General features: G+C 55.0%; 2 protein-coding genes across 4 annotated transcripts in view; one reads left to right on the top strand and one right to left on the bottom strand.

The window, feature by feature from the left end:
• Positions 1-27,350, bottom strand: part of PTPRK (protein tyrosine phosphatase receptor type K) — a 177,095-nt gene that overhangs the window by 120,937 nt on the left and 28,808 nt on the right. Inside the window, exons 1-2 of one of the 3 annotated variants that reach the window (XM_078614775.1) lie at positions 22,963-23,526; positions 16,113-16,241 (exon numbers count right to left, since the gene is read on the bottom strand). In XM_078614775.1, coding sequence (XP_078470901.1) covers positions 16,113-16,241; positions 22,963-23,119 — 286 coding nt within the window. In that variant the 5' untranslated portion in view covers positions 23,120-23,526. Of the gene's footprint in view, positions 1-16,112; positions 16,242-22,962; positions 23,527-27,350 lie in introns of those variants that run through there. The other 2 variants (XM_078614783.1, XM_078614791.1) reach the window with 2 other exon arrangements.
• On the top strand, positions 1,351-8,046 carry LOC144733062 (uncharacterized). The gene is made up of 2 exons (XM_078614801.1): positions 1,351-3,202; positions 7,017-8,046. Exons 1-2 carry the CDS (start codon positions 1,928-1,930, stop codon positions 7,029-7,031), a joined length of 1,290 nt encoding a protein of 429 aa, XP_078470927.1. The 5' UTR covers positions 1,351-1,927; the 3' UTR covers positions 7,032-8,046.

Raw genomic sequence — 27,350 nt, 5'->3', positions numbered from 1 at the left:
TCGGCATCACGTCACGAGCGGAAGGACCCGTCCGGAACTCTCGCAGAGCAACGCAACCTTTCTCATTTGGAGAACGGTCCAGTGGAAGTGGCTACCACGGAGCTACCACAGAAATCCCCGCAAGCAACCTTGTTCCATACATGAGAGGGCAAGGGAAACATTTGGCAGATTCACAAATGACCCGGCAATTGCTTCCAGCTCTCTTGCCCCAAAAATCCGACGGAGGGTCCATGGCTAATCCCCGGGTCAGGCCACGAGGCTTCAGCGTCTTAGAGGAGATGTTGATGGAGGAGAAGTTTTGAGGCAGCGTCATTAGCGAACAATGAATGCACACGCACGGAAAGGGATAATTAGTCAGCCTGCCCTAAATTGGCTTGCTACCGTTATAAATGTCCTTGGCCTTCCGTGGTTACACTGTGTTGATCATCTGATGAGAGGCTGTAATGTAGTGCATAATAGGCAATTAACCTCCCTGCCTTCGCAGGATAACGCTGGTGGCAAATGTAAGCAAGCCCTGGTTCAAAGGAGGCCAGTTTATCCCTTACCCAAGCACTAAATATCCACCTCGTCCAAATGAGGACATTTATTAACGTGTAACACTTTAACAGTTTATTGTTAGCAGTCTTGGCATTCACATTTCGTGCGAGTGTGGAGTTATGCCCGGGTTAAAAAGGGAGAGCATTGGGCTTAATTCGCAATGAGAGCCCTGGGCATTTTGCTGAAGGTATTTCGTACAACGAGCGAGAGAGCGGTTCCTCTAAATGTACCGCGCGCTCTTCAAGCTGATCGACGGCCGCATGACAATGCCATCGCAGCCGAGACAAACACTTACATCGCACCCCTCACACAGCAGATGCGCACACCACGAGTGTCTCGCACACACACGCCAGCACACGTGTGCATTGCGCGAGACGCTTGGAAATATTTAGCGTTTAAGAGCTTCCCACTCAATTCGGGTTACCTCGGAGCAGCAGGTCGAGCCACTGCACTGCCATTGCTTTGTGCATTCTCGTCAGTGACATCAGAGAACCACGCGGAGCGTCACAATGCCGCTTCCCAGAGCGTCACGATTCACCACCTCGAGCATCAATTAAACACCCGCGCTGGAGACGCCGGAGCCGGGCCTGGCAGATGGTGGCACGGGGGAGCCAAGAGCCGCACCGTCAGAGCCGTCCTGCGCTGCTCCTTCTGGCTGACAACCCTCCGCGGTGCACGGATTACAACTCGTCGTTGGTCACTAAAGAGCGATGCAATGTGGGGGGCCTTGTTGCACACGCGCGGGTGCAATGGCGGAGCCAGGATTTTCAGGAAGGGGGGCTTGTCCTTTGATTTTTATTCAACGCATGTGTAGGGCTGTTACAGAGAGCCCGTTATGCATGGCAGCCTATGGTAAACAAGCACAGTGGGCGGGGCTACGTCAGTGCACGGGCAGGTGCCCTCTACGACGTCCGCGCTTCGGACGTTACGATCCCCCGGGGCCCCACCCCTCAGGGAGGGGGGTGTATAAAAGGGGAATGTATCGGGGGGCTGGGGAGTGATGTTTAGCTAAAGAAGAGGAGGCGGAAGACGTCTGAGATAGAGCCCTGGACTCCCCCTGGTACGCCGTCCTTATCAGGACCGCGCAGGCTCGAGCCAGTGGCGTGGTACCAGAGCCAGAGCCAGTGCTGGTCTGGACTCTGGGTACCGGGCCCGACTGACCAGTGTCGGGCCAAGATAGCCTCCCCTAGCCCATTAGTGGAGGACTCAGAGGCAGGCTAAGGTTAGCCTAGAGGTGTGTCCTCAGATAGACGGGTGAGGGGGCCGATACCCCCTCAATTGTGTATGTCACAAAGTTGGTATTCAAATAAACAAGTGTGCCTCCAACTCCGGTGTCAACGAGTCATAAGCGTTACTACATCTGGCGTCAGAAGTGAAACAAAGTACGAACATGGATACACGCCGGACGACTCGAGTCGGAGTACCAGGAGCGGAGGACACCGCTGCAGTTGGAGAGCCCGAGACGGCTGAAGATGCCATCGAGCAGCCGGGGCTGGGTGCATCCACGCCACAGCAGCTGGAGGAAGGGGAGCCGTCGACGGAGGGGCTGAGGCAGGCGCACGCGAAGCTGGCCGAGCTGCTGTACGCCGCAGCCGCCATGCTCGATAACATCACACGGCTGGGGGCTGCGGGACCGCCACGAGGCGACAGCAGCCAACGACCACAGCGCCTTCCCGCCATTTCAACGGAGCAACATTTTGAAACTCCCGCCATCGCCGCAGCTGCTGTTGAGGGCGTGGCCGCTCTAAGCATCGCGTCCAACGGCGGGAGTACAGTACCTGCCGCGTCACCACGGGTGCGACCGGCGATGCCATCGCTGCTTCGGGCCGACGCTGAGTCGAGTGAGGGAGACGAGGGAGCGCGATCGTCCTCTGCAGCCGCTGCCTTACATCAGCGACTGCCGCCACTCAAAGAATTTGTGGGCGAGGAGGGCGACTGGGGCGGCTTCCAGCGGCGCTTCCTCGCTCACCAGGAGATGGCACAGTGGACAGACGCCGAGGCTCTCCGAGCACTGCCAGCACTCCTCGACAGCGACGCCCTCGCCACACTAACATCGGCAACGAAGGAGAGGCGTTCCACGCTGCGGGAGGCGATGCAAGTGCTGTCCGCTGTGTATGGGCCACCATCGGACTGTCGTCAACTCTTTTACGATCGCCAGCGGGGGACGAAGGAGTCGCCCCTGGCGTACCGTACAAGCCTCCTGGCGCTGGCAAAGGAAGCCTTTCCACGAATGGACGACGAGGGGATCGACGCCATGGTGACAGAAAAGATACTTTTGCTGGCGGACGACTTAGACATCGTCATTGTCGCACAGGACGATGCAGAAATGTGCTCCCTCCAAGCGGCCCGTCTCCTCCACGCAAACCTGTCCTCTCAACGACGGAAGGCCAGCAAGGCGGCGAGTGGGCGCGCCGTCGCTGCGGCCACCCTCCCGGCGGAAGAGGTTTGCGCCATCAACCATCGACGGCAGCACGGAGCGGGAGCGCGGGGGGACCGGGCCGGTTCAAGCCATCTACAACGTCCATCGTCGCCACCAGCGCTTCCACGCTGCTACAACTGCGGCATCCGGGGCCACGTCGCCTCGGGGTGCCGCTCTCCTCGGCAGCGCGGGACGACACCTCAACGGGACGCCGGCCCTCGTCACAAGCTCCACCATCATAATCCGGCGAGTCGCGGCACCCCTCACGTTTGGCCCACGCACACGCCCGTCGCACACTTAAACACCGCAGCGAAGGGGGGGCCAATATCGCGTACCATGGCACCAACACGCACCGCTCTGGGTACTCACATTGAACCCAGCCAGTGGTCCGTGTTGGCCCATCGGGTTGTAGCCGCGTCGTCGGGGTCGTCGGCCGTTGTGGGTCACATCGATGGGGTGGAGGTTCGCATCTTGGTCGATACAGGAGCATCGGCGACCATTATTTCGGAGTTGATTTATAACATTCTCCCTGCCCAGAGCCGTCCTTTGATGCCTGTTAATGTGCCATTCTTTGCTGCTAACGGGGGTTCACTTGGCATCATCGGACAAATTCGAGCCCAAATTTGTGTCGGGGATATTAAATTATCTGGGCCGATTTTTGTTTCCTCCTCGCTGGCGGTTCCGTGCCTGCTGGGGACGGATTTCCTGGCCAAAATGCCGATTAGGATATTAATCGACCAGGGATGCATTGAGCTCCCATCGGGCCGACGCATGGCGTTTTTGCCATCCCCCGCTACGAGCCGGACGGCGTTCGCGACGGTGCCGGCGTTCGTAGATAGAACGGTGCGCGTTCCTCCGGGGGCGCAAATGTTAATTCCTTTGAGACTTCGGCGGCCCTTCGCTAAGGGCATTGGGGCTCAAGGGGTTTTGCTGGGACCGTCTAGGGCCGGGGTCAGTGGACCTAATTTACTCCCGGCCCAGACCATAGTGAGAGGGGATGGAGAACCCTTCATCGCGGTCCTCAATGTGGGCTCGCAGACGGTGGTGGTCCCACAGGGGACCGTGCTTGCTCACGCAACGCCGGTGCCCTGTGAGGAACCCGTCGCGAGTCATGTCGGCGCTGCCCCTGCACCGCGACCACATTCAGACAGCGATGAAGGGTGGCTCGAGGCGCTTTGCGCGGGATCGACGGGCCTGTCAAATTTAGAGCGCCAACGTCTTAAGACACTACTGAGGGAATTTTCCGACGTTTTCAGTCGGGATAAATACGATTTGGGCTGCACTCATCTGCTGCGTCACCATATTGATACGGGTGACAGCGCGCCAATACGCCAAAATCCTTTTCGGTTGAGTCCCGCCGAAAAGGACCATGTCAAATCGGCTGTTGATGACATGCTAGCCGCCGACATAATTTCTCCCTCCAACAGCCCTTGGGGAGCGCCGATCGTCCTGGTTAAGAAGCAGGACGGTTCGTTGCGGTTTTGCGTTGACTTTCGGCGCCTTAATAAAATTACGGTTGCCGACGCATACCCGCTCCCACGGATGGACGAATCGCTTGACGCCTTGGCGGGAGCGCGATTCTTCTCCACATTGGACTTACTTTCGGGATTCTGGCAGCTTCCTCTGGACGATGATTCAAAGCCTAAAACTGCTTTCCGTACTCCGCACGGCCTGTTTCAATTCAACCGGTTGCCGATGGGCTTACACTCAGCGCCGGCAACTTTCCAGCGGTTGATGGAATTGGTTTTGGCTGGATTGCAATGGGAGTCGTGCCTGATTTATTTGGATGACGTCATTGTCTTTGGCAAAACTTTTGAGGAACATCTCCAGAGGTTGCGGGCGGTTTTCCTAAAGATGCGGGCTGCTAATTTGAAATTTAAGCCCCAAAAATGCCATTTGTTACGCGAGTCGGTGCGTTATTTGGGGCACATCGTGGGGCGCTCAGGTATTTCTACCGATCCCGCCAAAACGCAGTGTGTAAGCTCCTGGCCGACTCCCACCTCAGTGGGAGAGGTTAGGAGTTTTATTGGGTTTGCGTCGTATTATAGACGCTTCGTCGCTAATTTTGCGACTATCGCCAAACCCCTACATGCTTTAACATCTAAAGGGGTTCGGTTTTGCTGGGGTCAGGAGGAGGAGGCTGCTTTTTGCTCCCTTCGGGATGCTTTGGTAAACGCTCCTCCCCTGATTTACCCTGATTTTTCAAAACCGTTCTTGCTCGACACCGATGCGAGCAACACGGGTATTGGGGGCGTGCTCTCCCAGGTGGTTGACGGCGTGGAACATGTGGTTGCGTACGGCAGTCGGGTGTTGTCTCCAGCGGAGCAACGGTATTGTGTCACCCGTAGGGAACTGTTGGCAATTGTCCATTTCGTCCAACAGTATCGCCCATATCTGTACGGTCGGCATTTCACCGTCCGCACAGATCATGCGGCACTGCAGTACGCCCTGAGGGTTCAACAGCCATCGGGACAATTGTCCCGATGGTTGGAGGTCCTCCAGGATTACGATTTCCAAACCACATACCGTAAGGGCGTTCGCCACACCAACGCGGACGCTCTGTCACGCTTGCCAACCACCTCCGAGTGTGCATGCCTCCTGGGGTCTGGACGTTGCAGGCCTCCAGGGGACACATCGGTACCTGTCTTGGCGGCCGCCAACGACGACGATGCAATGGTTCCTAATTCGATCGAACAACAGGGCAAAGATTCCCTGTTGGGGTTGCCCGTCATTGAATGGGGGCGCCTCCAGATGGAGGATGTCTCCCTCCTCGGGTGGCGACGTCGCGTTGGCGGTGCGGCGGGGGGAAAAAGAGGTGGTTCCGACGCATGGGAAATGTGCCAAGGTCTGCTAATGCATTGGGACGGGAAGTCACGTCGACATCGGCTGGTTGTCCCTACTGGGTTGCGGGGTAGGGTGGTATGGGCCGCTCATGAGCGCCTCCTACACCTGGGGACCCAAAAGACTCTCGCCTTGCTGCAACTTGATTTTTACTGGCCTGGCATGACGAGGGATGTGGGGGATTTGTTGGGATCGTGCCCTCAATGTGCACAACGCAAACCGCCGGCACGGGAGTCTAACCCGCCCTTGCAATCGATCAAAGTGTCCAGGATAAACGAGCTGGTCGCTCTGGACATTTTGGGACCATTCCCCGCCACCCCCAGAGGGAATAGATATTTGTTGACGGGTGTCGAGTATTTTACACGCTGGCCTATGGCCTGGCCTTTGGCCAACCAGTCGGCAGCAGCCATCGTGGAGGCCTTTGTTCAGGGTTATGTCCTGGACAAAGGTGCTCCGGAGAGGCTGCTGACCGACCAGGGCAGAAATTTTTCCGGTAAACTACTCAGACAAGTCTGCGATCTCCTGGGCACAAAGAAAATTCGGACCTCCCCATATCACCCACAAACTGACGGGATGGTCGAACGTTTGCATCGCACCATCTCGTCCATGTTATCACAACAAGTTTCGGACTCGCAAACGGATTGGGACCTACAAATTCAGGGGGTCTTGGCGGCGTACCGGATGGCACCCCATGCGGCTACGGGGTTTTCTCCCTTTTACCTCATGTACGGCCGAGAACCAGACCCGCCTGTTCGTGCCCAGTTGCGGATCCCCGTGCCGCAGGGAAAAACTAATCTGGCTGACCACGTTAAATTTAATCTGGACAAATTGACCGAGGCACGGGATGCTGCAATGCAAAACTCTGACCTCCGTCAGAAGGCAAATGAGCGCCTCAGATTGAGTCGAGCGCACATGCTGCAGTGGAAGCCGGGGGACAAGGCATGGTTGCACTGCCCCCAGGTGCCACTGGCAACCTCCTCTAAACTTGTGCGGCCGTGGCGGGGCCCTGTGGAAGTGGTGGAGGTGTTACGTCCGCAGTGCGTGCGCATCAAGTGGGGGAAGCGGCGATGGTTCGTGCACCCCTCCAGATTAAAACCCTTCGCTGCGGTACACAACCCCACTTCACACGCGCGTGGCCAAACGTGTGGGGGGTCGGCCGACTTGCTGGGTCCGTCTCTGTCGCTCTCACCTAATGCCTTGCCGGCTGTGCCACCTTCAGGGGCATCAGGAGTGACGGGCTCACGCCCGATCACCCCTCCTGCGGATACCGAGGGTCACGCGGAGTCAGAGGAATGCTCACCTCAAGACGGACAGTCGCCACCTGATGGTCCGCCACGCGGGGTTACCCCGTGTGAGGGGCCCGCTGCAAGGACGCGCGCTAAAATGCGCAAACTGTTGTGAGGCCGGAAAATGTGTACATAGCTGTTGTGTTTATTGGCTGTTGTGTGGATGGTGTGTTTCCCGCTCCTCGGATGTACATATGTTGGGTTCACCGTTTGTTGTGTGTGCGGGGTGGGTTCCCTGCTGGTTGTATATAAGCTGTTTTTTTTTACGGAATTCGTATTTATTCGGGGGGGTGCGACGGGTTGTTTCTCATCTTGTTGTTGTGTCTTGTTCTGGTTCCTGTTATGGTTCAAAAATAGTGAGGCACACGTCAGGGGGTGAAGGCACCTTTATTGTAAAATTTTGTATGTTGGCAGCCGGGACGGCTGCATGCTATGTGGGGGGGAGTGATGTAGGGCTGTTACAGAGAGCCCGTTATGCATGGCAGCCTATGGTAAACAAGCACAGTGGGCGGGGCTACGTCAGTGCACGGGCAGGTGCCCTCTACGACGTCCGCGCTTCGGACGTTACGATCCCCCGGGGCCCCACCCCTCAGGGAGGGGGGTGTATAAAAGGGGAATGTATCGGGGGGCTGGGGAGTGATGTTTAGCTAAAGAAGAGGAGGCGGAAGACGTCTGAGATAGAGCCCTGGACTCCCCCTGGTACGCCGTCCTTATCAGGACCGCGCAGGCTCGAGCCAGTGGCGTGGTACCAGAGCCAGAGCCAGTGCTGGTCTGGACTCTGGGTACCGGGCCCGACTGACCAGTGTCGGGCCAAGATAGCCTCCCCTAGCCCATTAGTGGAGGACTCAGAGGCAGGCTAAGGTTAGCCTAGAGGTGTGTCCTCAGATAGACGGGTGAGGGGGCCGATACCCCCTCAATTGTGTATGTCACAAAGTTGGTATTCAAATAAACAAGTGTGCCTCCAACTCCGGTGTCAACGAGTCATAAGCGTTACTACACATGTGTGGCGATGGTGCAGCCGTCGATCGAGGGTCGAATTCGCACCGCGTTGTGTGATCGGCATCGCGCTCGCTGAAGGTGTTGATGCCTTCAGGGAAGTCGTGTACTGGATACGCAACTGCGCACAATTCTGAGTCACTTATAACTGGTTTGCCGTTACTTATCGCCAATTATGGACTCAGACTATTGTCCTATCATCTCATAGAGTCCCTGGCACGTAATAATATGCTACACAATGGCAGTGGGGGTCGCAAAATGCCGATTTATTGCTAATAAACCCCAATGATCCGATCGAAATGAGGGATTTCTATCGGATCATTGGGGAGGGGCACGTGCCATCTCACCCACGCACTGGCTCCGCCAGTGCGTGGGTGAGATGGAGGTGGAAACTTCTCGCTCGGCCTTTGAGACTCTTTCAAGAGAACTGTTCTATGCTGCCGCGTCTGGTAACGAAGAGGAAATGAAACGAAATCGTTTGCAGTTTTTGTTCAACGAACTCTGGCTTCCAGAAACAACAGCCATCACCCCGTCCGCGTTCACAGCTTCGCCGCACTGTGTACGCGCGAGTTGCACATTTCCTGTGATTTGATATTATTTAAACTTTAGTTTTGTTTACCCTTCTCCAATTACTGATCTCGTTCTGCTACAAGTTTATCGGTCAATGCAGCCTCCTTCTAAAATCAAAGTGAAAAACACAAATGATCCCACTGAGAGACGACAAAAGGTGTCGGTGGGATGCATTAAAAATAACTCCACGCAGGAATATTTATTTTATTTTTATATTTTTTCCAAGCGTGACTGGAAATGGCAAGTCAAAGTGAGGCCCCCTAATGAGACAGCGTGACACAAATGCTGCACGGCACATCACACGCCGGCGAGCGCTACCAAAGGAACGCCGTTTAGGGCGCGCACTTATTCGTGCCCCCTGCCGCACGCGCGTGTTTAACCAACCTGCCGGCACGCCTCGAGGTGGGAACAAGACAGCGGGGGGGGGAGGGGGGCGAGTAGCGGCAGACGCCTCCTCCGGGTGGGGGCGAGCGCGCGAGTCGCGGCGTCATCCTGCGGTGCTGCGGGGGACGAGGTGCGCGGCGAGCGGCGCTCTCGTCTCGCAAGGCAGAGACGTCGCCGGGGCCCCGGAGATCGAGCCGCGCACGGGGAGCGGGTCGCCGTGGTGCACGCACTCACCTCGCCTCATCGTTGTCAGCTCGATGCATCGCAATTGCAAAGTTCGTCGATCGGCAGGCAGTTGACGTGCCGTGGGGCGAAGGGCGAGGATTCCCACATTTTGACAAGATGTCTGGTCAGCTCTCTAGGGCTCCCTCCAGTCCAAGGTCGACCACCAGCAGTGCTAGAAGCAAGCAATTGCAGGGCTGCACCTCTACCTTTCGTCTTTCTACCAACCCACGTGACATGTAACGGGCGCATCTCTGTTACGGAGAAAGAGAGGTAGTCACAGGCAGATGGCAGCAGGGAGATATTGAGCGTGGACTCGAATGGCGGGCAGGGAGTCGAGAGCACGAGTGGATGGGGGGGGGGGGTTACAGCCTCTGGGGGCCGCAGGGGAGATTGGGCGACTGCCGACTGGTCTCAGACTGGAGCAGAGTGCGTGAGGAGCTGAGTGGAGTGGAGGGACGGAGTGGAGAGACCGGAGCATTGGGGTGACGTAGTGGCATTTAGGATCATTTGAAGTCTTGAGATGAGGGACGTGGAGTGGTGGAGATAAGACTAAATTAAAATAAATCGAGTTGAATTAAATAACCGATGCAGCTTCCGTCACTGTTTCAGTCGTTTCCTGTGGCTCGTTTCCGCTCCTCGTTGAACAACTGTTGCCGGGGCTGCGATGGAGCACATGGGGAACTGGGCAATCAAAGGGGACGATGATTCTTTATATTGCACGAGTCCGTCTATCGATCCATACGGCATCTGCCACTGGTTTCCCATGAAGTCGGCCCTGATGGTTTCTTGACTCGACCTTCAAGAGCGACGATGATTAGCGGCCCAGTCGACCTCTGACCGACATTGGAACTCGCTCGAGTGTGGCACACACAGCCAGTGTGGCACACACAGCCAGTGTGGCACACACAGCCAGTGTGGCACACACAGCCAGTGTGGCACACACAGCCAGTGTGGCACACACAGCCAGCTTGCATGCTTCCACACGCGCAGTGGAGTAGCGCGCGGGGATTTGCAAGCGGTGTGCACGCACGTGCGAGTTACGGGCAGCGAGGTCGCATCGGGGCGACCAGGTGCGGCGAGAGAGAGCAACGGAGAGGAGACGGCCAATGAAGATGCATCGCGGCGAATGGCCGGCTGCAAATGCAGGCGCGGAACAGGCGCCAGGTGGACGGGAGACCGAGGCGATAGCGGCGGAAGCCGCGGGCGTGATGAGGAGTTAATGAGGAGGGGGATAGACACGGGAGCGTCAGAGAGAGAGAGGGAGTTGAGTTGGTCGGAGTGAGGACGAGAGGAGTCCCAGGCCCAGCTCTCCACAGCTCGCCCTCTCCAGCGGTGATGGCTTCACCCCCACTGGAGGCAAGGGCGAGGTTGGAGAGGCGAGGGTAGAGAAGCTAGCAGTAGAGAAGCTAGCGGAATCCTCAGTGTGAGCGTGCGAAGCTAGCAGTGGAGAAGCTAGCAGAGTGTAGAGTGAGAGGCTAGCAGTAGATAAGCTAGCAGAGTATATAGTGGAAGGCTAGCAGTGGAGAAGCCAGCAGAGTATATAGTGGAAGGCTAGCAGTAGAGAAGCTACCAGAGTGTATAGTGAAAGGCTAGCAGTAGAGGAGCTACCAGAGTGTGTAGTGGCAGGCCAGCAGCGGAGCGAGCGAAGCGAGTGGAGCGTGGCAAGCAGGCTAGCAGTGGAGAGGCCAGGAGAGTGAGAGAGAGAGCAGGCTAGCAGTGGAGAGGCTAGGAGAGTGAGAGAGAGAGCAGGCTAGCAGTGGAGAGGCTAGGAGAGTGAGAGAGAGAGCAGGATAGCAGTGGAGAGGCTAGGAGAGTGAGAGAGAGAGCAGGCTAGCAGTGGAGAGGCCAGGAGAGTGAGAGAGAGAACAGGCTAGCAGTGGAGAGGCTAGGAGAGTGAGAGAGAGAGCAGGCTAGCAGTAGAGAGGCCAGGAGAGTGAGAGAGAGAACAGGCTAGCAGTGGAGAGGCCAGGAGAGTGAGAGAGAGAGCAGGCTAGCAGTGGAGAGGCTAGGAGAGTGAGAGAGAGAACAGGCTAGCAGTGGAGAGGCCAGGAGAGTGAGAGAGAGAACAGGCTAGCAGTGGAGAGGCCAGGAGAGTGAGAGAGAGAGCAGGCTAGCAGTGGAGAGGCCAGGAGAGTGAGAGAGAGAGAACAGGCTAGCAGTGGAGAGGCTAGGAGAGTGAGAGAGAGAGCAGGCTAGCAGTAGAGAGGCTAGGAGAGTGAGAGAGCAGGCTAGCAGTGGAGAGGCTAGGAGAGTGAGAGAGAGAGAGCAGGCTAGCAGTGGAGAGGCTAGGAGAGTGAGAGAGAGGACAGGCTAGCAGTGGAGAGGCTAGGAGAGTGAGAGAGAGAGCAGGCTAGCAGTGGAGAGGCTAGGATAGTGAGAGAGAGAGCAGGCTAGCAGTGGAGAGGCCAGGAGAGTGAGAGAGAGAGCAGGCTAGCAGTGGAGAGGCTAGGATAGTGAGAGAGAGGACAGGCTAGCAGTGGAGAGGCTAGGAGAGTGAGAGAGAGGACAGGCTAGCAGTGGAGAGGCTAGGATAGTGAGAGAGAGGACAGGCTAGCAGTGGAGAGGCTAGGATAGTGAGAGAGAGGACAGGCTAGCAGTGGAGAGGCCAGGAGAGTGAGAGAGAGAGAGAACAGGCTAGCAGTAGAGAGGCTAGGAGAGTGAGAGAGAGAGCAGGCTAGCAGTGGAGAGGCTAGGAGAGTGAGAGAGAGAACAGGCTAGCAGTGGAGAGGCCAGGAGAGTGAGAGAGAGGACAGGCTAGCAGTGGAGAGGCTAGGATAGTGAGAGAGAGCAGGCTAGCAGTGGAGAGGCTAGGAGAGTGAGAGAGAGAGCAGGCTAGCAGTGGAGAGGCCAGGAGAGTGAGAGAGAGAGCAGGCTAGCAGTGGAGAGGATAGGAGAGTGAGAGAGAGAGCAGGCTAGCAGTGGAGAGGCCAGGAGAGTGAGAGAGAGAGCAGGCTAGCAGTGGAGAGGCTAGGAGAGTGAGAAAGAGAGCAGGCTAGCAGTGGAGAGGCCAGGAGAGTGGGAGAGAGAGCAGGCTAGCAGTGGAGAGGCTAGGAGAGTGGGAGAGAGGACAGGCTAGCAGTGGAGAGGCTAGGAGAGTGGGAGAGAGGACAGGCTAGCAGTGGAGAGGCTAGGAGAGTGGGAGAGAGAGCAGGCTAGCAGTGGAGAGGCTAGGAGAGTGGGAGAGAGGACAGGCTAGCAGTGGAGAGGCCAGGAGAGTGAGCAAAGCAGGGGAGCAGCACAAGCGGGAACATCACGGCGGAGTCACAGGGGGTGTCGAACGCGACGAGTTTCTGTTCAATAGAAAGTGACAGAAGAAAAAGAAGTTGTCCGCATGAAATGAAAACACTCCACATGTATCTTGAAGACCGGAACAAAGCTAATGGTCTTCATTCGCAATGGGCAAGTAGGCAAAAAGTGTAGGTCTCATTCCAAACTAAGCATTGCGGCTACAGCTCTATTACTCCTGGTCTCACTTTGAAGTAAAGTTGAATCTGTCGACCTCCATGCAAGACGACCGTTACATTTCTCTTGTTAAAGATATCACGTTAATTTGCCGAAACTTCTCGCAGGAATTCGCAGGCTGAGACTCACATGAGAGGCAACATCATGATGCGCCCAGCAGCCAGGCCTGCGATTAAAATGGGAAGCGACTCTTTCCGATGTCTTTATTTCGTACCAGCCCCACCATCTGATGGGTTTTGCTGTAACAAGGGGGCGCATGCGGCACTCACACTTCCACTTTTTAAAAGAGATGTTTGAGAAGGACGCACGGAGCCAGCGCCGTGTTTTTCTAATGAAGGGGAAGGGTCACTTCAATTTGTCGCGGCGGATGCGCGTTGCCGCGCGTGCGCGTGCCTCGCTCTGGCGCGCTCGCGAGCGGCGGTGCCGCTCATCTGTCAGTGCCGCCAGATCCCGGGTCCCGCATCAATCGCGCACGTCACACATTCAGCCGCGTGGCAGCCGTGAAATCTCGCAGCGCTAACACATTGCGCCGGAAAAGCGCTACGGGATTGACGATTGCGTTTGTGCTTTAACGCGGGCCATAAATCACAACCGCGTAAAAAATGCAACCCCCCCCCCACCAAAAATACAAACCCCCAGCGAGAATGACGAGAAATCGAGGCACGCGAGAGATCGCCAAACGGTCGCTGCTTGACGCCGCCGAGCAAAGCGAAGTCGGCATCCAGAGCCCACACGGACTCAAGCGACTCTCGCCTCTTGTTTTTGTTGCGCCGCCTTCCGTTATTAATTATTCTAATGAGAGCACCGGGCCAGGTAGGACGTCATTAGGAGGCTGAGGGAGGGGGCCCGTGGGGCCACGCGGCTCGTGGCCCCACGGCTTCTGATGGTCCATCACCCCCCGGCCACGACGACTCGTTAACGCGCCAGGTTTAGCGGAGCGGCGCGCTCGGCATTCGTCTGATTTGAGGAACACTCTGGGGAGGAAGCCGCGCACCCGTGGCCCTTCCTCTCTTGCTGTCCCAAGAGCGTCGAGCACCCAGACGACACAGCGCTTTGTGCAGACGCGGTAGTCCGGAGAGCCGCGCCGATGTGCCACACGCGCCCCCGGGTACAAGAGGCAGACGGCGGCTCCTCGTCGCGAGATGTGATACCCGCAAGTCGGGGGGCTGCAGGGAGGTGGACTATGAATTCTCGTTGAGATCGTGAGGGAGCTGGGGTGCAGATTCTGGTGTAGATCGCGAGGGGTCTGCGGCAGAAGAGAGCCCTCTCAAGGAGCAGTCGACTCGACGTCGATGCGAGTCCCTTCGATGCCACGTCAATTTGTTGTAATTAGAGAAGGTGGCAGCATTCCTAATTAAGGAAAGAAGTGGAATCGTGAGCAACTTATGGCTTGGATGGTAGTGAAGTAGGAATATAATCTGGCATGCGATCCTTTAAGCAAATGCTATTGCTCAATTATTTAATGAGGTATAAGAGGGTTTTTTTTCATGTAATGAGGCCAATTACTTTCACAAATTACATTTTTAGGGTTATCATTTATTAACAAATGCTCCATCACGTGCCACAGGAATCGCGCGTGGACAAGCGGCAGCTTGCATCTCTATGAATCACTTAGCAAAATACAGCAGACTAATTAATATCTTATGCAAATTTCTTGACAATGACAGATTCAGAGAAGCATATGGGCCCTTAATTATTACGGCAGCACAGCTGCACTGCGGGGAAGAGCACACCATGTTTGTTTTGTGTTTTTTTGTTTTAATTTGAAACCTCGATGCACGCTCTCGGCGCCCGCAGCTCGGCCGCCGTCTCGTGATCGACGACGATCGCCGCAGCGACCGCCAGTCCGAAGAGCGGGGATCCCGGTCACGCGGCACGGATGTAGAAACCGCACCGGTAAAGCATCCGTGGGGGCACAAGGTCGTGCGGTGAACGTCGCAGAGCAAAGGGCATCTCACCGCTCCGATATCGACACGGCAGCCCGGCAGCGTCGGGCGTGCCGAGGGCTCAGCCCCACTTCTGGATGAGGCAATGGGTGTCACGGCCTTTCGTTATCTACATATGGGGTGAGCGCTCGAGCCAAATGTTTGACAGATAATAGATGATCGTAATCGTTGCTTGTTCTGTTTAAAGTTTAACATTTATTTAAAGTCTAACACCGTTATTAGTATCATCATCACGCACGTTTACCCAGGAAGGCCTCACCGAGTCTCAAGATACTTACTTAAGAGGGTCCTTGTCAAGTTTTTGCAGTCGCAGGCAATGTTACTGCTGTGTGTAATCACAATAGAGTAATTTGCAGGTAATTTTTTTTTTGCATTGGATTGTTTGACCAATACCCAGCTACATTGTGTGCGGGTTTTTTTTTAGCAATGGGAAGAAGCCGGAAAGCCCGGAGGAAACCTTTCCTTGACCACATCGTGCCACCCACCCCCCCACTCCAGCAAGGTCTCGGTCTGGGGTCACCACGATTCACACGGTGGCCGGTGAACTGATCGTCGCGTACACCACCCACGACGCCGTCCACACGCCGCACGCCCCACACCCGGCAGTCTCTTTAACAGCTGCCGGCATGCAAATTGTCCGTCGCCGCCAATATCACAGCGGCGGTGCCATCAATCTTTCTCATAACGGAGCCGCGAGGACGTCGCCTCTCGTTTTCAGCCACGTTCGTCTGCTCCCAATCGTGGCCGGCAGCAGTTTGCCAGAGCCACGGTGATCCCAAAATGTGACAGCAAGAAAAAAGAACAGGCGGCACTCTGGAGATGAATTGAAAATGTTGATATGAAAAGTATTATCCCAGAGTCTGGATTAAGTAGTTAGGTAGGAGGCCAAGCAATGGGTCTTGAAGCTGGGTGAGATGGCAGGTTGGGTGGTAGATGAGCGACAGGGTGAGTGGTCATCCTACTGATGGAGAGAGTGGACTTGCCGGCAGTGCGGCGAAAAAGACGGATGATCTGGAGTGCGAGCTGACAGTGAGATGAGTTTCCTGGCAGCTAGCGGGAGCATGCATTGGTGGTGAGTGAGTGGATGTGCTGGTGGCGACTTGGCACGCTGACGTTGAGTAGTGGGCGAGTGGAGATACTGATGACGAGCGAGCCTGTATACTAATGGTCAGTGAATAGCCTGCTCGTGAGCGAGTGGAGATTGTATTGAGTGAGCAGGTATAGAGAGACGTCTCCCCTCTCAGAAACCCCTTGCTTCGGTGTCCCACAAGGTTCATTGGACCTCTACTTTTCTCCTACTTGACTAAATAATTTTCAGTTTTAATAGAAGTTATGATGTAACTGAGTGAGTGGCTGTGGTGGCTGTGCTCAGTGTGTAGCTGTGTGGAGCGTGCGGCTGTGGGCAGTGTGCGGAGCGTGGCGCTGTGCGGGCTGCTGTGTGGCCACCTGCAGGAGGCTGCAGTCCAGGTCGCGACGCCTCCGCGCCACTCAGCTGCTCCCAGTCAAAGTCATCGTCCTTGTCCTGCACGAACCCGCACGCCGGGAACGGCTCCGTGATACGGCACCTACTCGATCCTGTGGGACAGAACCCGGACGTCCATGAGCAAACAGAACCTGCCACATCCAAATAATGATTATTATAATCCCAATAATAATAATAACAACGATAATAATCCAGCTCGGGCCCACACGGGGAAACGGGGCAACGCTGCCCTGGCTTGCCGCCGCCGCCGCGTTCCGCACGACCGAGAAGCCGACGAGCTACGGCTGTCGTCGCATCGACCTCGGCTGACGTGCTCACCCGTGCTCGCCGCTCTCGCCACGAGCCAACGCTACGGGAGGCGAGGTGCAGCCGGCTCCGCGTGCGCTGGGGTCAGCGTGGCTCTGCTCTCGATTGAGGTCACCGCCCCACGGGAGCTGCACTGCCCGCTCGCGGCGCGAGATGGTGGGTTGGGTGGGGAGCGGTGGTGCAGTGGTTGTGGCACTGCGCCACAAAGCAGGTGGCCAAAGTGAATCCTTGCCCGTGGCCGACATCGGTGGTGAATATCTGAATCGGTCCAAGGCTTCCTGTAGTCAACTCAGCCTTCAACGAGTCCATGGTGAAGTTTGTAAACATCACCACGAGAGAGACAATGACGGCTGGTCGGGCATGATAAAGCCTACAATACCACCCCCTCATGAGCCATACTGGCTTTCATAGGTGCTCACTAACAGCACTTGCCCTTATAGTCTGCGTGGGCTATGCGGGGGGCCTTTATCTGGTGAGCAGCCAGCGGGGCTGCTCACACGAACCCTCTGTGCTGTCGCTCACCACTCCGTGTCTCACGCACCCAGGAGGTGACGCCAGTGTCCAAACGTCTCAACATCACACGGACAAATACATGGATTCGCAACTATTGTGATGGGGCTGCCAAGCACATCGTGAAGACGAGCAACGGCAGGATCTCTCTCCCCATGATGAGTCACCGACACAATCCGTAGCAGATGCGATTCTAAATCTCTCTCCAAACCTCTGGATGAAGGCTGCTAATGTAACTGTGCCCCGTGCAACCTCTCCTCGTCGCTCCAGGGCCAAATTAATTCTGCTATTGCCATCACATTTAATAATGTCTCACATGTACAGCTCTCAAATGGCCATGCAATATTAAAAAGAGGAGGGACTGCACGAGTTGTTCTCTCAACAAACAAAACCTCTGTAAGCCAGCAGACACCCTTCGTGATACTGAGCACATGACGCGTGGCAGAAACACTTGATTAGACATTGTCGCGCGCTCTCGCATGACTTGCTTCCAACACCGGGTGGACGGTGACCGTCGATTTGCATTCTTTTTTCAAATAATTTACACGGAATTTAAAATTACAAGCCAGCAAGCGGTGTATTATCCTCCGAGCCCTCTTATTCCCGATGTATCAGCTCTCGTAGCGAGTGAGTGAGTGACGCGGGGCTTGTTCCATTGCGGCCACTTGATTTTACACATCGAGACGCCAAGCAGCAGCTTTTCCTCCACGCCAGATGTCACGTTAATATGTGTGCGCTTTTTGCCAAAGACAAAAATGTCACCGTCTTTCCCGAGAGCGCCCAAGAGATGCGGGAGCGAGGGGTGCTCGTGTTCGGAGCAGACCTCATCAATATCGCCGCGGCCGCTATTGTGGCACGCTGTCCAACAAAAGACGACAATCCTTAGAATATTCCGTAAAGATCGGGTCATGCACCTTCGCCTTGAGGAAATGCCACGGCGAGACGGGCGAACCGCATGCATCGGGCGCAAGATTGGACTTGGTTCCAAAATATAAAGGACGCTCTCTGTAAAGCGAAGGCAATGCACCAGAGCGAGGAGAAGCCACGCAGACTCGCGTATATAGAACATCAACCCCAAGCGTCCGTGCCTGCTGCTACCAGAGGTGGGACAAAGTCATTGTTATGCAAGTCCAAGTCGAGTCGCAAGTCATCAAATTCATGACTCGAGTCTGACTCGAGTCCAAGTCACATGACTCGAGTCCACACCTCTGGCTGCTACTGTTCCAGCTCACGAGCAGCTCTTTTGAGCACTATCATCAACGCAAGGAGAGATTGTGCTGCCAAGAATATTCTTTCACGCACAAGGCAACACTTTTATCTGTGAGCAACACTTTCAAAAGTGCACGCTATTGCAGGTTTTAAATTACAGATTAGGTCCAGTAAGCAGATAAGAGGTTTTTCTGAAATGTCACATTTCTGCAGCTTACCGATATCTTGTTTACCAGAACCCATTACAGAAGTGGGCTTCGCCCGGAGAAATTACAATGATTTGATGGTGCACGGACGCTTTTCTGAGCCACCAACGCTATCCGAGCCTCAAAAGAGCAGCCGGCAATTTAGTGCGAACCGAGGCAGCATCTCCTGCAGGCAGCATTCTCGGCCACAGTGCTCACCTCAAAAGAGACCTCCATCGCGTCTCTGCATTACGCCGTTCGGAACTGCGTTAGTATTCACCGCGCACGACGAACGCGTATCTTCTTGTGACGGCTGCGCATATTAAATTACTGGCACTGATTTATTAAAAATGTATTATTACCACTTATTATTATTTTGTAATTTCCTCCAAGTTCATGCGAATCGCGTCGTGAGACAGACTATCTGCTGGAATCTTTCGCAGAGCCGCTTCGGCCCCTTCTGTAAGAGACGTGGCGCACAGAAGCGGATACCAAGACGTGTTAAATGGCTGCACCTTGGTTGAGCGGATGACATGCTTTAGCTACTTATTTTGATTTGTTATCGAATCCTGATTGAAAATATCCAGAGCAAAGTGTTGTGAATGAATCACATCACAAAGTGCATCATGACTTAACTTACTCAATATGCCTGCTCTTAAATTATGCACACAGTTTCACAAGACCAAGTGGGAGATTGCCCATTTTCCTCTGCTTTTCCCAGTCTGGAACTCTATTCCCCCAGTCACACGTGCTGTCAGCTCAAGAACGCTCTCTCTTCTCCTCTGCCGATGACTGGCTGCCTCGTTAGTACGTCCCGCATTTCAGTGCAGCATCTTGAGATGGGGCCACACGGAGTCATTATACAAGTCCACATTTTAATTGTAAATGTAAAAGTGCAGCCCTGTAAATGCTTGCTCACGCCACTGTTGGTGGAAGGACTTCCACTTCGAGGTTAGTTCTGTAGAGCATCTCTCGAGGGTATTTGGCCTACTGTTCCACACTGGCCAAACGAGGTGCGACTACACGCACTTGACCCGACATCACACGCCATGTAGGTCGACTCACTGCGATGTCCCCAATGATATCGCTGGGCGGACCGAAGCTATATTTCAACTGCCGCATCGGGAGATCGAATGGAACCGGCGACGACTCCGCACGCATCTCGGATCCCGCCAGGCCGACGCAACTTGTTGTGGCGAGAATTTAAATTCCCGGCCGCTCCGAGCATGCGCGTTGTGAAATTGGAATGAGCCGGCCACAGTTTTGCGATAATAAAGTAGGACACCCCCTCACCCCCTCCGTTATCCCCCCCCCCAGCCCCACCACTCTGTTACCGACCGCAACGCTCCTCATTAAAACTCCTCCTCTCCTCCTCCTCCTCCACCCCTGCCCCACACTCATCAATCTCTCACACTCGCCCGGTCACCGTGCCGCCTCAAAGCGCCAGCGTCCTCTCTTGAAGAGAGGGGCAGTTCCACGAATTAAGCAGCTCCACAGTTGAAACATTCTCAACCATCCGCGTCACACATATTGGGGTTGTCACTTAGTCGGTATTCATCTAGAGTTTCAGAAAATATGGATTGCTTATAGGGAACACGTCAATGGTTTGGACATACACGCACGAACGTGGGAGGCACCATCCCATCGCAGCGTGGATGAAAAACTCGGCTCGTCTCGGTACGTCCGACACCACAATGAGATTGTATGAACATTGCTGCCATATCAAATGCATTGTAACAAATGAGATATCTCTGCATTACGGAAGCCATAATTGGTTGACATTGCGCCCAGGTAAACAGCCACTTCAAGGTTGTACAAACGTGTCTGAAACATGCGTTAATCATGGTCATAGGCGCCAGTGTCGCTCTCGCGTGCAGGTGCCATAGTACTGCCCAAAATGAGCACTCGCACAATCCCAAGCACGTGACCCTTTTGCCAGAGGAGAGGCAATAAAATAGCACGTTACCGACATTCGATAGTCGATACATCGTGATCGTAATTAGCTGATCGGTATTTCGTGATCGTGCTGAATTCACAATGTTACAACCAAAGCACAGGGAAGTGATCAACTTTTGTAAGCGATGGATATTCCACAATCTGATAGCAGGGGCTCAATCTAGCTATAGAACATATTTTGCGGATTTCTCATAAAGTGGTAGTCGTCAAATTTACCCACGACGGATATTCAGATGGCGAAGCACGCACCCCGACCACAAAAGCAAAACTTTAAAATGAACAAAACCTTTCAGGCACCGCTGGACATTGGGGCACAAGAGGCTCGCTAAGTCCATCCTACCTCGCGTATTTAATTAGCCAAGCGGATAATGGCATAACGCGGCTTGTTAGGTAACCGCCCGTGTCCTAATAACGTCTAAATTACCATCCCGCTGGATTTACGGCACGAGTCCGCCCCTGCGCTCATGTGACTGGCAAGTTACTGCCACACTCCCCCCCTGCTCGCACGCGGCAGGGAACACACACGCGCACGTACGCACGTACGCACACGCAATGCCAGTTTTGAAATCTCCAGGATCAGCATCCTCGCTCCAATTTACGAGCAACGCCCCCCCCGCCCCAAGCTCGGCTCCCTGAACCGGCACCGCACCCCAGCGGAACGACTCGACAGGAAATGTCAGACGCTGGCGGGGGAGCCGAGGAGCCAGGGATGGGGAGGGCGGTGGTTGGGGGGGGGGGTACGATGGGGGTGGGGGGGGTACGATGGGGGGGGGGTACGATGGGGGGGGGGTACGATGGGGGGGGGGTACGATGGGGGGGGGGGGTACGATGGGGGGGGGGGGTACGATGGGGGGGGGGGGCCGAGCCTCCCCGGCCGATTAAGCGCAAAAGTCGGCGAGACGGAGGACAGATCAAGAGCCACGCAACGCGGAGCCCCGCGCATCCAATTTTCTCGGAGCGGGGAGGCGTTGAGTAACGAGCGGCAGAGCATCGGCGCATTAATGCCGCGGGTATTTTCTCCCAGCGCTACTCTCTCTCTCGACACACTCGCTCTCTTCAAGTGAATTAATTCCCTGACATTCACTTATGCTGCTTACGCTGCCGGCCATCGCCGCCTTGCTTTGTTTGCGTTGCGTGCCCGCTGCGTGGTGTTTAATTGTGTTCGCGTGCATGTACGATGACGTGAATGTGTAGACTGCTGCACTGCATGTGGGCAAAATAAAAAATAAAGTTTCGGGACAGGTTCGATATGAAACGTGGGGGCTACGCCGTCAGATGTATCGTGCTTGCAAATGAGGCTACGCTGGTCTCTTGAATTCTCACCCAGCTAAACACAATTACTTGAATCTTCATTTGTCGCATTGTGTTGAAATTTAGGAACTGTTCAAATCCACACCACGACAGGGAGAGGAGCTCCAAGCGGGGTTGATGTCCGTGATTTAGAATCTCGCGTGCATCAGTTCAGTGGCCTTCATTGAACCAGGTCTCCCTTGACAAAGACAGAGAGACCACTTGCATTGACAAAGAGACATCTCTTCTCAAGGGGCTCTTAACTCATTAGAAAGTTCATCAACCTATCTTCTGTCACGTACCAGTTGAGATGGATCATGTTTCCTAAATGATACCACTCGAATGATGTGTCATTATGTAGACAGAGCTCTTTCTTTGGCTGTTTAGAGTTTCTATTTCAATGTATGCACAGGAAATAACTTTCATCCGGCAGTAGATTGACCGTGTCCGATGTTGACTTTGTTGCAAGATCCAAGTGGAGTATTCGGAAAATGGCACTGGCACACCACCGATGGCCTTACTCTTGCCAACGGGGCCACGGGGTTTTGAACAGCCGCGCCACAGCAGAGGGCTCGCTTGGGGGGGGGGGGGGTTGAAGGGGAGGGATGCTCGAAGCCTCCTCCCGGGACGATGGACACGTTTCACCGAGTGGAGAAGTCAATAATGGGTGCCCTACATAGCAAAGGGGAAATGCCACCACTGGTTCTGCAGGACCACCAACAATAACAACCACCATAACAATAACAACCACCATAACAAGCACCACAACAATAATAACCGCAATAACAACCGCCGCCGTTCACAGAGCATCTCAATGCACGCTACAAAAATGAAAAAAGAGAAAACTGCATTCGGGTAGGAGGGGAGTGGGGCTCGTGGGAGGGGGAACTCGGGAGAGGGGACGAGACTTGCAGCCCCACAGACTCCCAGCCCCACAGAGTCTCAGCCCCACAGACTCCCAGCCCCCACAGAGCCCCACAGAGTCCCACAGACTCCCACAGACTCCCAGCCCCACAGACTCCCAGCCCCACAGAGTCGCAGCACAAACAACGACGACGAACCCCAGGGAGAATCGTGGCAGCCAATGACCCCGAGGGCATCGGGCACCAAGCGGCCGATGTACATTTTGATAATCTTCTAAAATGACTGCTCTGCTGATAATTGACAGATATAGTGTCGGGCCCATGCTTCTCACGATATGAACACAACGTCCAATCCTTTACAACGGTCGCGGTCACTGTCAAGGTCTACAATTCTCTAAGCCGCGTGCTGACAAACACCGTAGCGTGCTGCGACCTGGCCGAGGCCATCAGCTCGCTCGACTTGAGAACCCGGTGTCATCGCGCGTGGGTGAGACCTGGCTTCAAGTGCAGGACCTCGGCCGAGTTGGATCGACGTTCTGCCCCGCAGCTCGGGGCTCGGTACTCGCCCAGAGAGACTCGCAGGGACATCCCGCCGCACGGGTGTGCGCGCTCGCGTTTCCTTTTATTACGACCCTCCTGCCACCACTGCATTGCCCATCACTCTCCTGCACACGTATGGCGTGGATTACACACAATGGAGAGGGAAATCGATAATAAACCAGTTTAAAAAAAAAACCAAAGGGAGGAAAAAGACATACTGCTTCGTCTATATACGACGTCGTAGTATTATTATTACACACACGTGCGCGCCCCCGGGTGAGTCTGGTACAATGCGCGTGGCGGTGTGCGAGCGAGCGAGCGAGAGGACGCGGATTGTCGCTGGTACTTGCGGGGCGTTCACCCCGAGACGGCGAGGGCGAGACAGGCCTCCCGCGACGTCTCGCTCGCTCGCTCACAAAACAACATCTGCCGAGGCTAAACGTTAACGGTGCAGCCCCAGCGATTTCTCTCTCAAGCCAATGGGCCTCCGCTAGAACCTCTCTCTGTAGTCTTTGGTCTCCTCTTCCACGCGGGGCAAATTGACATCTTGCCAGAGGTGGGAGGAGCCACACTTTTTTTTTTTTACAAACCCCAGTTTCCTCCCGAACACAAAAAGACAAAAAACAGGAACCCCTCACCGAGGCTTCCCTGGATACGTGACAATGGGGAGTCGTGGCTGCTATTATTAGCCGCGGAATCTCACCTGGATGATTGCTGCCGTTTGGTTAATTAAAACACGCTCTCGTGTCATTAGCACTGCTATAATCTGACACCATTATGAACCATTAGCTGTGGTAGAAGATCGTTGTCACAGTAACTGCAGGCGCACGTGTCGCTCGCACCTCGTGCAGCCCCCCGCTCAGGGCTCCCACTGCACAGCGCGGCGTGTCCCCCACCTCACTGCAGCCGCTACGCACTTATCAATCCCCTCCCATTCAACTACAAGTCGTTACGCACTGCACGCGCCTGGTGATTGCCGTACGTGCCCCACGTCACGTGGATAATTGCTTATTATGAAATTGGAATCGGCGCTGTCTACGATCTACATCATGTGGGACAAATATACACAGAACCCCCCGTGTCGCCCACTCAGGCGGTTGGGGAAAGTGCTGCCAGCGATCATCTCTGAAGGCCAATTTGAAATGTATTCATTTCTCAATCATGGGCAGGCCTCTGCCTTGAACAGCCAAAAAGAACAGGAAAAACAGAACACATGACCAGTGTTGTGGGAGTGGCCAGCACCACGCTCAGCCACCTCTCTTATCCTGTCTAGATTTAGATAGCGAAGGCGCCTTCCAACAATTATAAAACTATACGTAAGATAATAGTGGTTACGATAATGAGTGGGGTTAATTAAAGTAGCGGTGTAGCTATGGTGACAAGGGAACATGTGGGAGTCGTTAATGAGCGGTTGGAGTAGGGGTTTGGGGTGGTGATGGGGGTGGTGATGGGGGATGGGGTTGTGATCGGGGTGGTGATGGGGGACGGGGCAGGCCTGGTCGTAGCTGGGGGCGGAGGCAGGGAGCAGCAGGGTGATGGCGGGCTAGGGGGAAGAGATGGGGTTTAAGGGAGGAACGGAAGCAGGTTAGTGAAAATGATGACGCCATGTCAAGTACTCGTTTAAGGCTGAGTTGACCTAGAAAAGGCACAGAACTGGTTTAGATCATCACTACTGATGATGTCTTGTGGCCGGCAATCGACGTTTGGTTCTTGGGTTCGTAGCGCGGTGTGCTAACCGCTGCGCCACCGCTCCCCACTTTGTCACGTGGCACAACACACGCGCACCCACACACGAACACACACAGGGTCTCCGCGTTCTTTTGAATCGGCGCTGCCGACATCACTTGTGCAGGCATGTGCACTGTGGTGCAGCGACCTCATTTGCATTTGAACGGAGAAGTTTAGTGAGCGCGAATCGGCGGACCGAGTTGGGCGGTCTGAGCCGCCGTTTGGGACAAGCCGGCGTCGGTGAACCCCATTAGCAACGCGGCCAACGACTTCTGTGTTTGTACAACGTAAACAAACTAGGCAGCCCATGATTTCTCGGCAAAATTCGAATTGTTCATAGCAGAAGCTTAGCAGGCAGCTGCGGTCGAAGCAGTCTTGTGCAGTGCGGATGAGAGATGCCGGGGAGTTTATAATTAAGCTCAGGGCTTCTGGAGAGAAATCAACAAAACGTGAACACGAGTCACCACGATAACCGTGACATCGTCACAATTGCACAACATCCCCGAAGCGCGAGTTTACCTGTAAAGAGAAAGATCCGGTAGAAGTTGAATTCAATTGTAATTATGATCCACAGCACCATGTCTATCCACCTTTGTCTTCCCAGTGCTGACGTATACCGACCGCACCAGGTACTTATTTGAGGCTGCGTCGGGCTTCGTGAGGCTCTGGACCGGCTCTTCTATTCGTCACTGGTGTTGGCCGCGAGCGTGAATCGAACTCGGGTCGCCGGGTTCGCGCTAACCACTGCCCCACCGCTCTGCACAGCACACACGCACCTGCACAGGTGTCCACATCCCAACTGCGTGTGCATGCGCACGTTGGATTCGCTGGCGCTGAAGACCGCGCGCCCATCAGCGCGGCTCTCTTGCTCTCTCGAATCCCCCGCTCTGCTATCTGTGGCGAGCGACTTCTCGCTCACCCCGAGTGAACCACGCCCGGTGCCTACAGGGTCCACTTACTTACCGACCCCGATCGACAAAACCGCGTCCAAATATTTTGGGTCCCCGAGTCAAAACAAACGTTTGCATCGTCGTAATTCACTGCTTGACGAGCAACAGGGGCCCCGCGTCGTGTGATACAACGGCAAGAATGAGACCGCCGGGCCTGATCTCACACCGCCGCCACGGTGCCCGTGCTAGGCCACTTGCACGTTAAGGCCACGTGAAGTGTCTAACACCGCTGGCAGGAAGTCAAGGGACAGACCCTGACTTGCTTCTGCATATAATGTGGGGCAAGCACCAATTGAGGTCGGAAGAGCACACGAAGGGGGTGGCGTGGCGAGCACCACGCCTGGCCGCCTTTGTCTTTCTAGTGCTGATGTTTACACACTGCACCAGGTACCCATCTCAGGCTGAGTCGACCCAGGGGAGGGCCAGGACCGCTTCAGATATTCATCGCTGATATTGGCAATGGCTGGGAATCGAACGCAGGTAGCGGGTTACATGGTGCAGTGCGCTAACCACTGCGCCGCCACTCCACTCATCACTATTTGGTGCATCATGTGCACACACACGCACACACACATACATGCACAGACAGTATGCCCCGCCCATCATATCATCATCAAGGGCACACGCACGGAGGCTCTCCTGCAATCCCATCATCATCATCAAGGGCTCACACGCAGGCTCTCCTGCAATCCAACCACCACCACCACCATCATCAAGAGCACACGCACATGGAGGCTCTCCTGCAATCCCACCACCACCATCATCATCAAGGGCACGCACGCAGGCTCTTCTGCAATCCCACCACCACCATCATCATCAAGGGCACGCACGCAGGCTCTCCTGCAATCCCACCACCACCATCACCAAGGGCACGCACGCACGTGCAGGGAGGCTCCTCCTGTAGTCCCCAGTGCTCTGTCAATGGTAAAATGGCCAAATCAATGGAGCGGCGCTCTCCGTCAGTTTTACTACTCTCGCTCCCGCGGCATTCCCCCTGCAGCAACATGAAATTGTCTCGGGCTCGAGCGCCGCAATAAAACGTGCCGATCCCAGAAGCCGTTAAAAAGGGGAATAATAAATAAATATATGTGTTAATAAATAAATATATGTGTTAATAAATAAATAACACGCCCCCCTGTGCCGCCCGCCCGCCCGGTGCGAGCCGCGGACTCCGGCAGGGTGACGAGTCCCGAGACGTCGTCACTCGCCGCACTCCGCGGCCTCTGTCAGTCCCTCCGTCGCTGAAGTCGACGGAAAGCCGCAACCCCCCTTTCTCCTCCTCCTCTCCACCCTTGTACGTTGAACTTCTTTCGCACCGTACGTAGCCAGCCGTGATAATCCCTGCGGCCCAACAACCGACAACTCCGTTCCCATAATACTGTTTTTTTGGGGTGTTAGATCGCGTAAATATAAATGTTTCGTTAAACCCGACACCATCCGACACAGCCAATTAGTAAGGGTTGTCACGAAAAAACAAAGCATGGCAATTCGTTACTTGTACAGCACACCGGTGCGTTGGAGAGTAAACGGAGTTCCCCTGGTCTCCCGCGCTGATGAGAACCTTCCTCTCGTCAAATCAATGCTCAGGACTTTCCCCATCTGCCTCCGTCTTTCTCTCTCTCTCTCTACCATCTTCACACGCACACGCTCCCAACAGAATGTCA

Source organism: Lampetra planeri, chromosome 2 (assembly GCF_965212315.1).
Source record: "Lampetra planeri chromosome 2, kcLamPlan1.2.h2, whole genome shotgun sequence".
Taxonomy (NCBI): domain Eukaryota; kingdom Metazoa; phylum Chordata; class Hyperoartia; order Petromyzontiformes; family Petromyzontidae; genus Lampetra; species Lampetra planeri.
The sequence above is the reverse complement of the archived record's forward strand: the minus strand, read 5'-3'. Positions and strand labels throughout refer to the sequence as shown.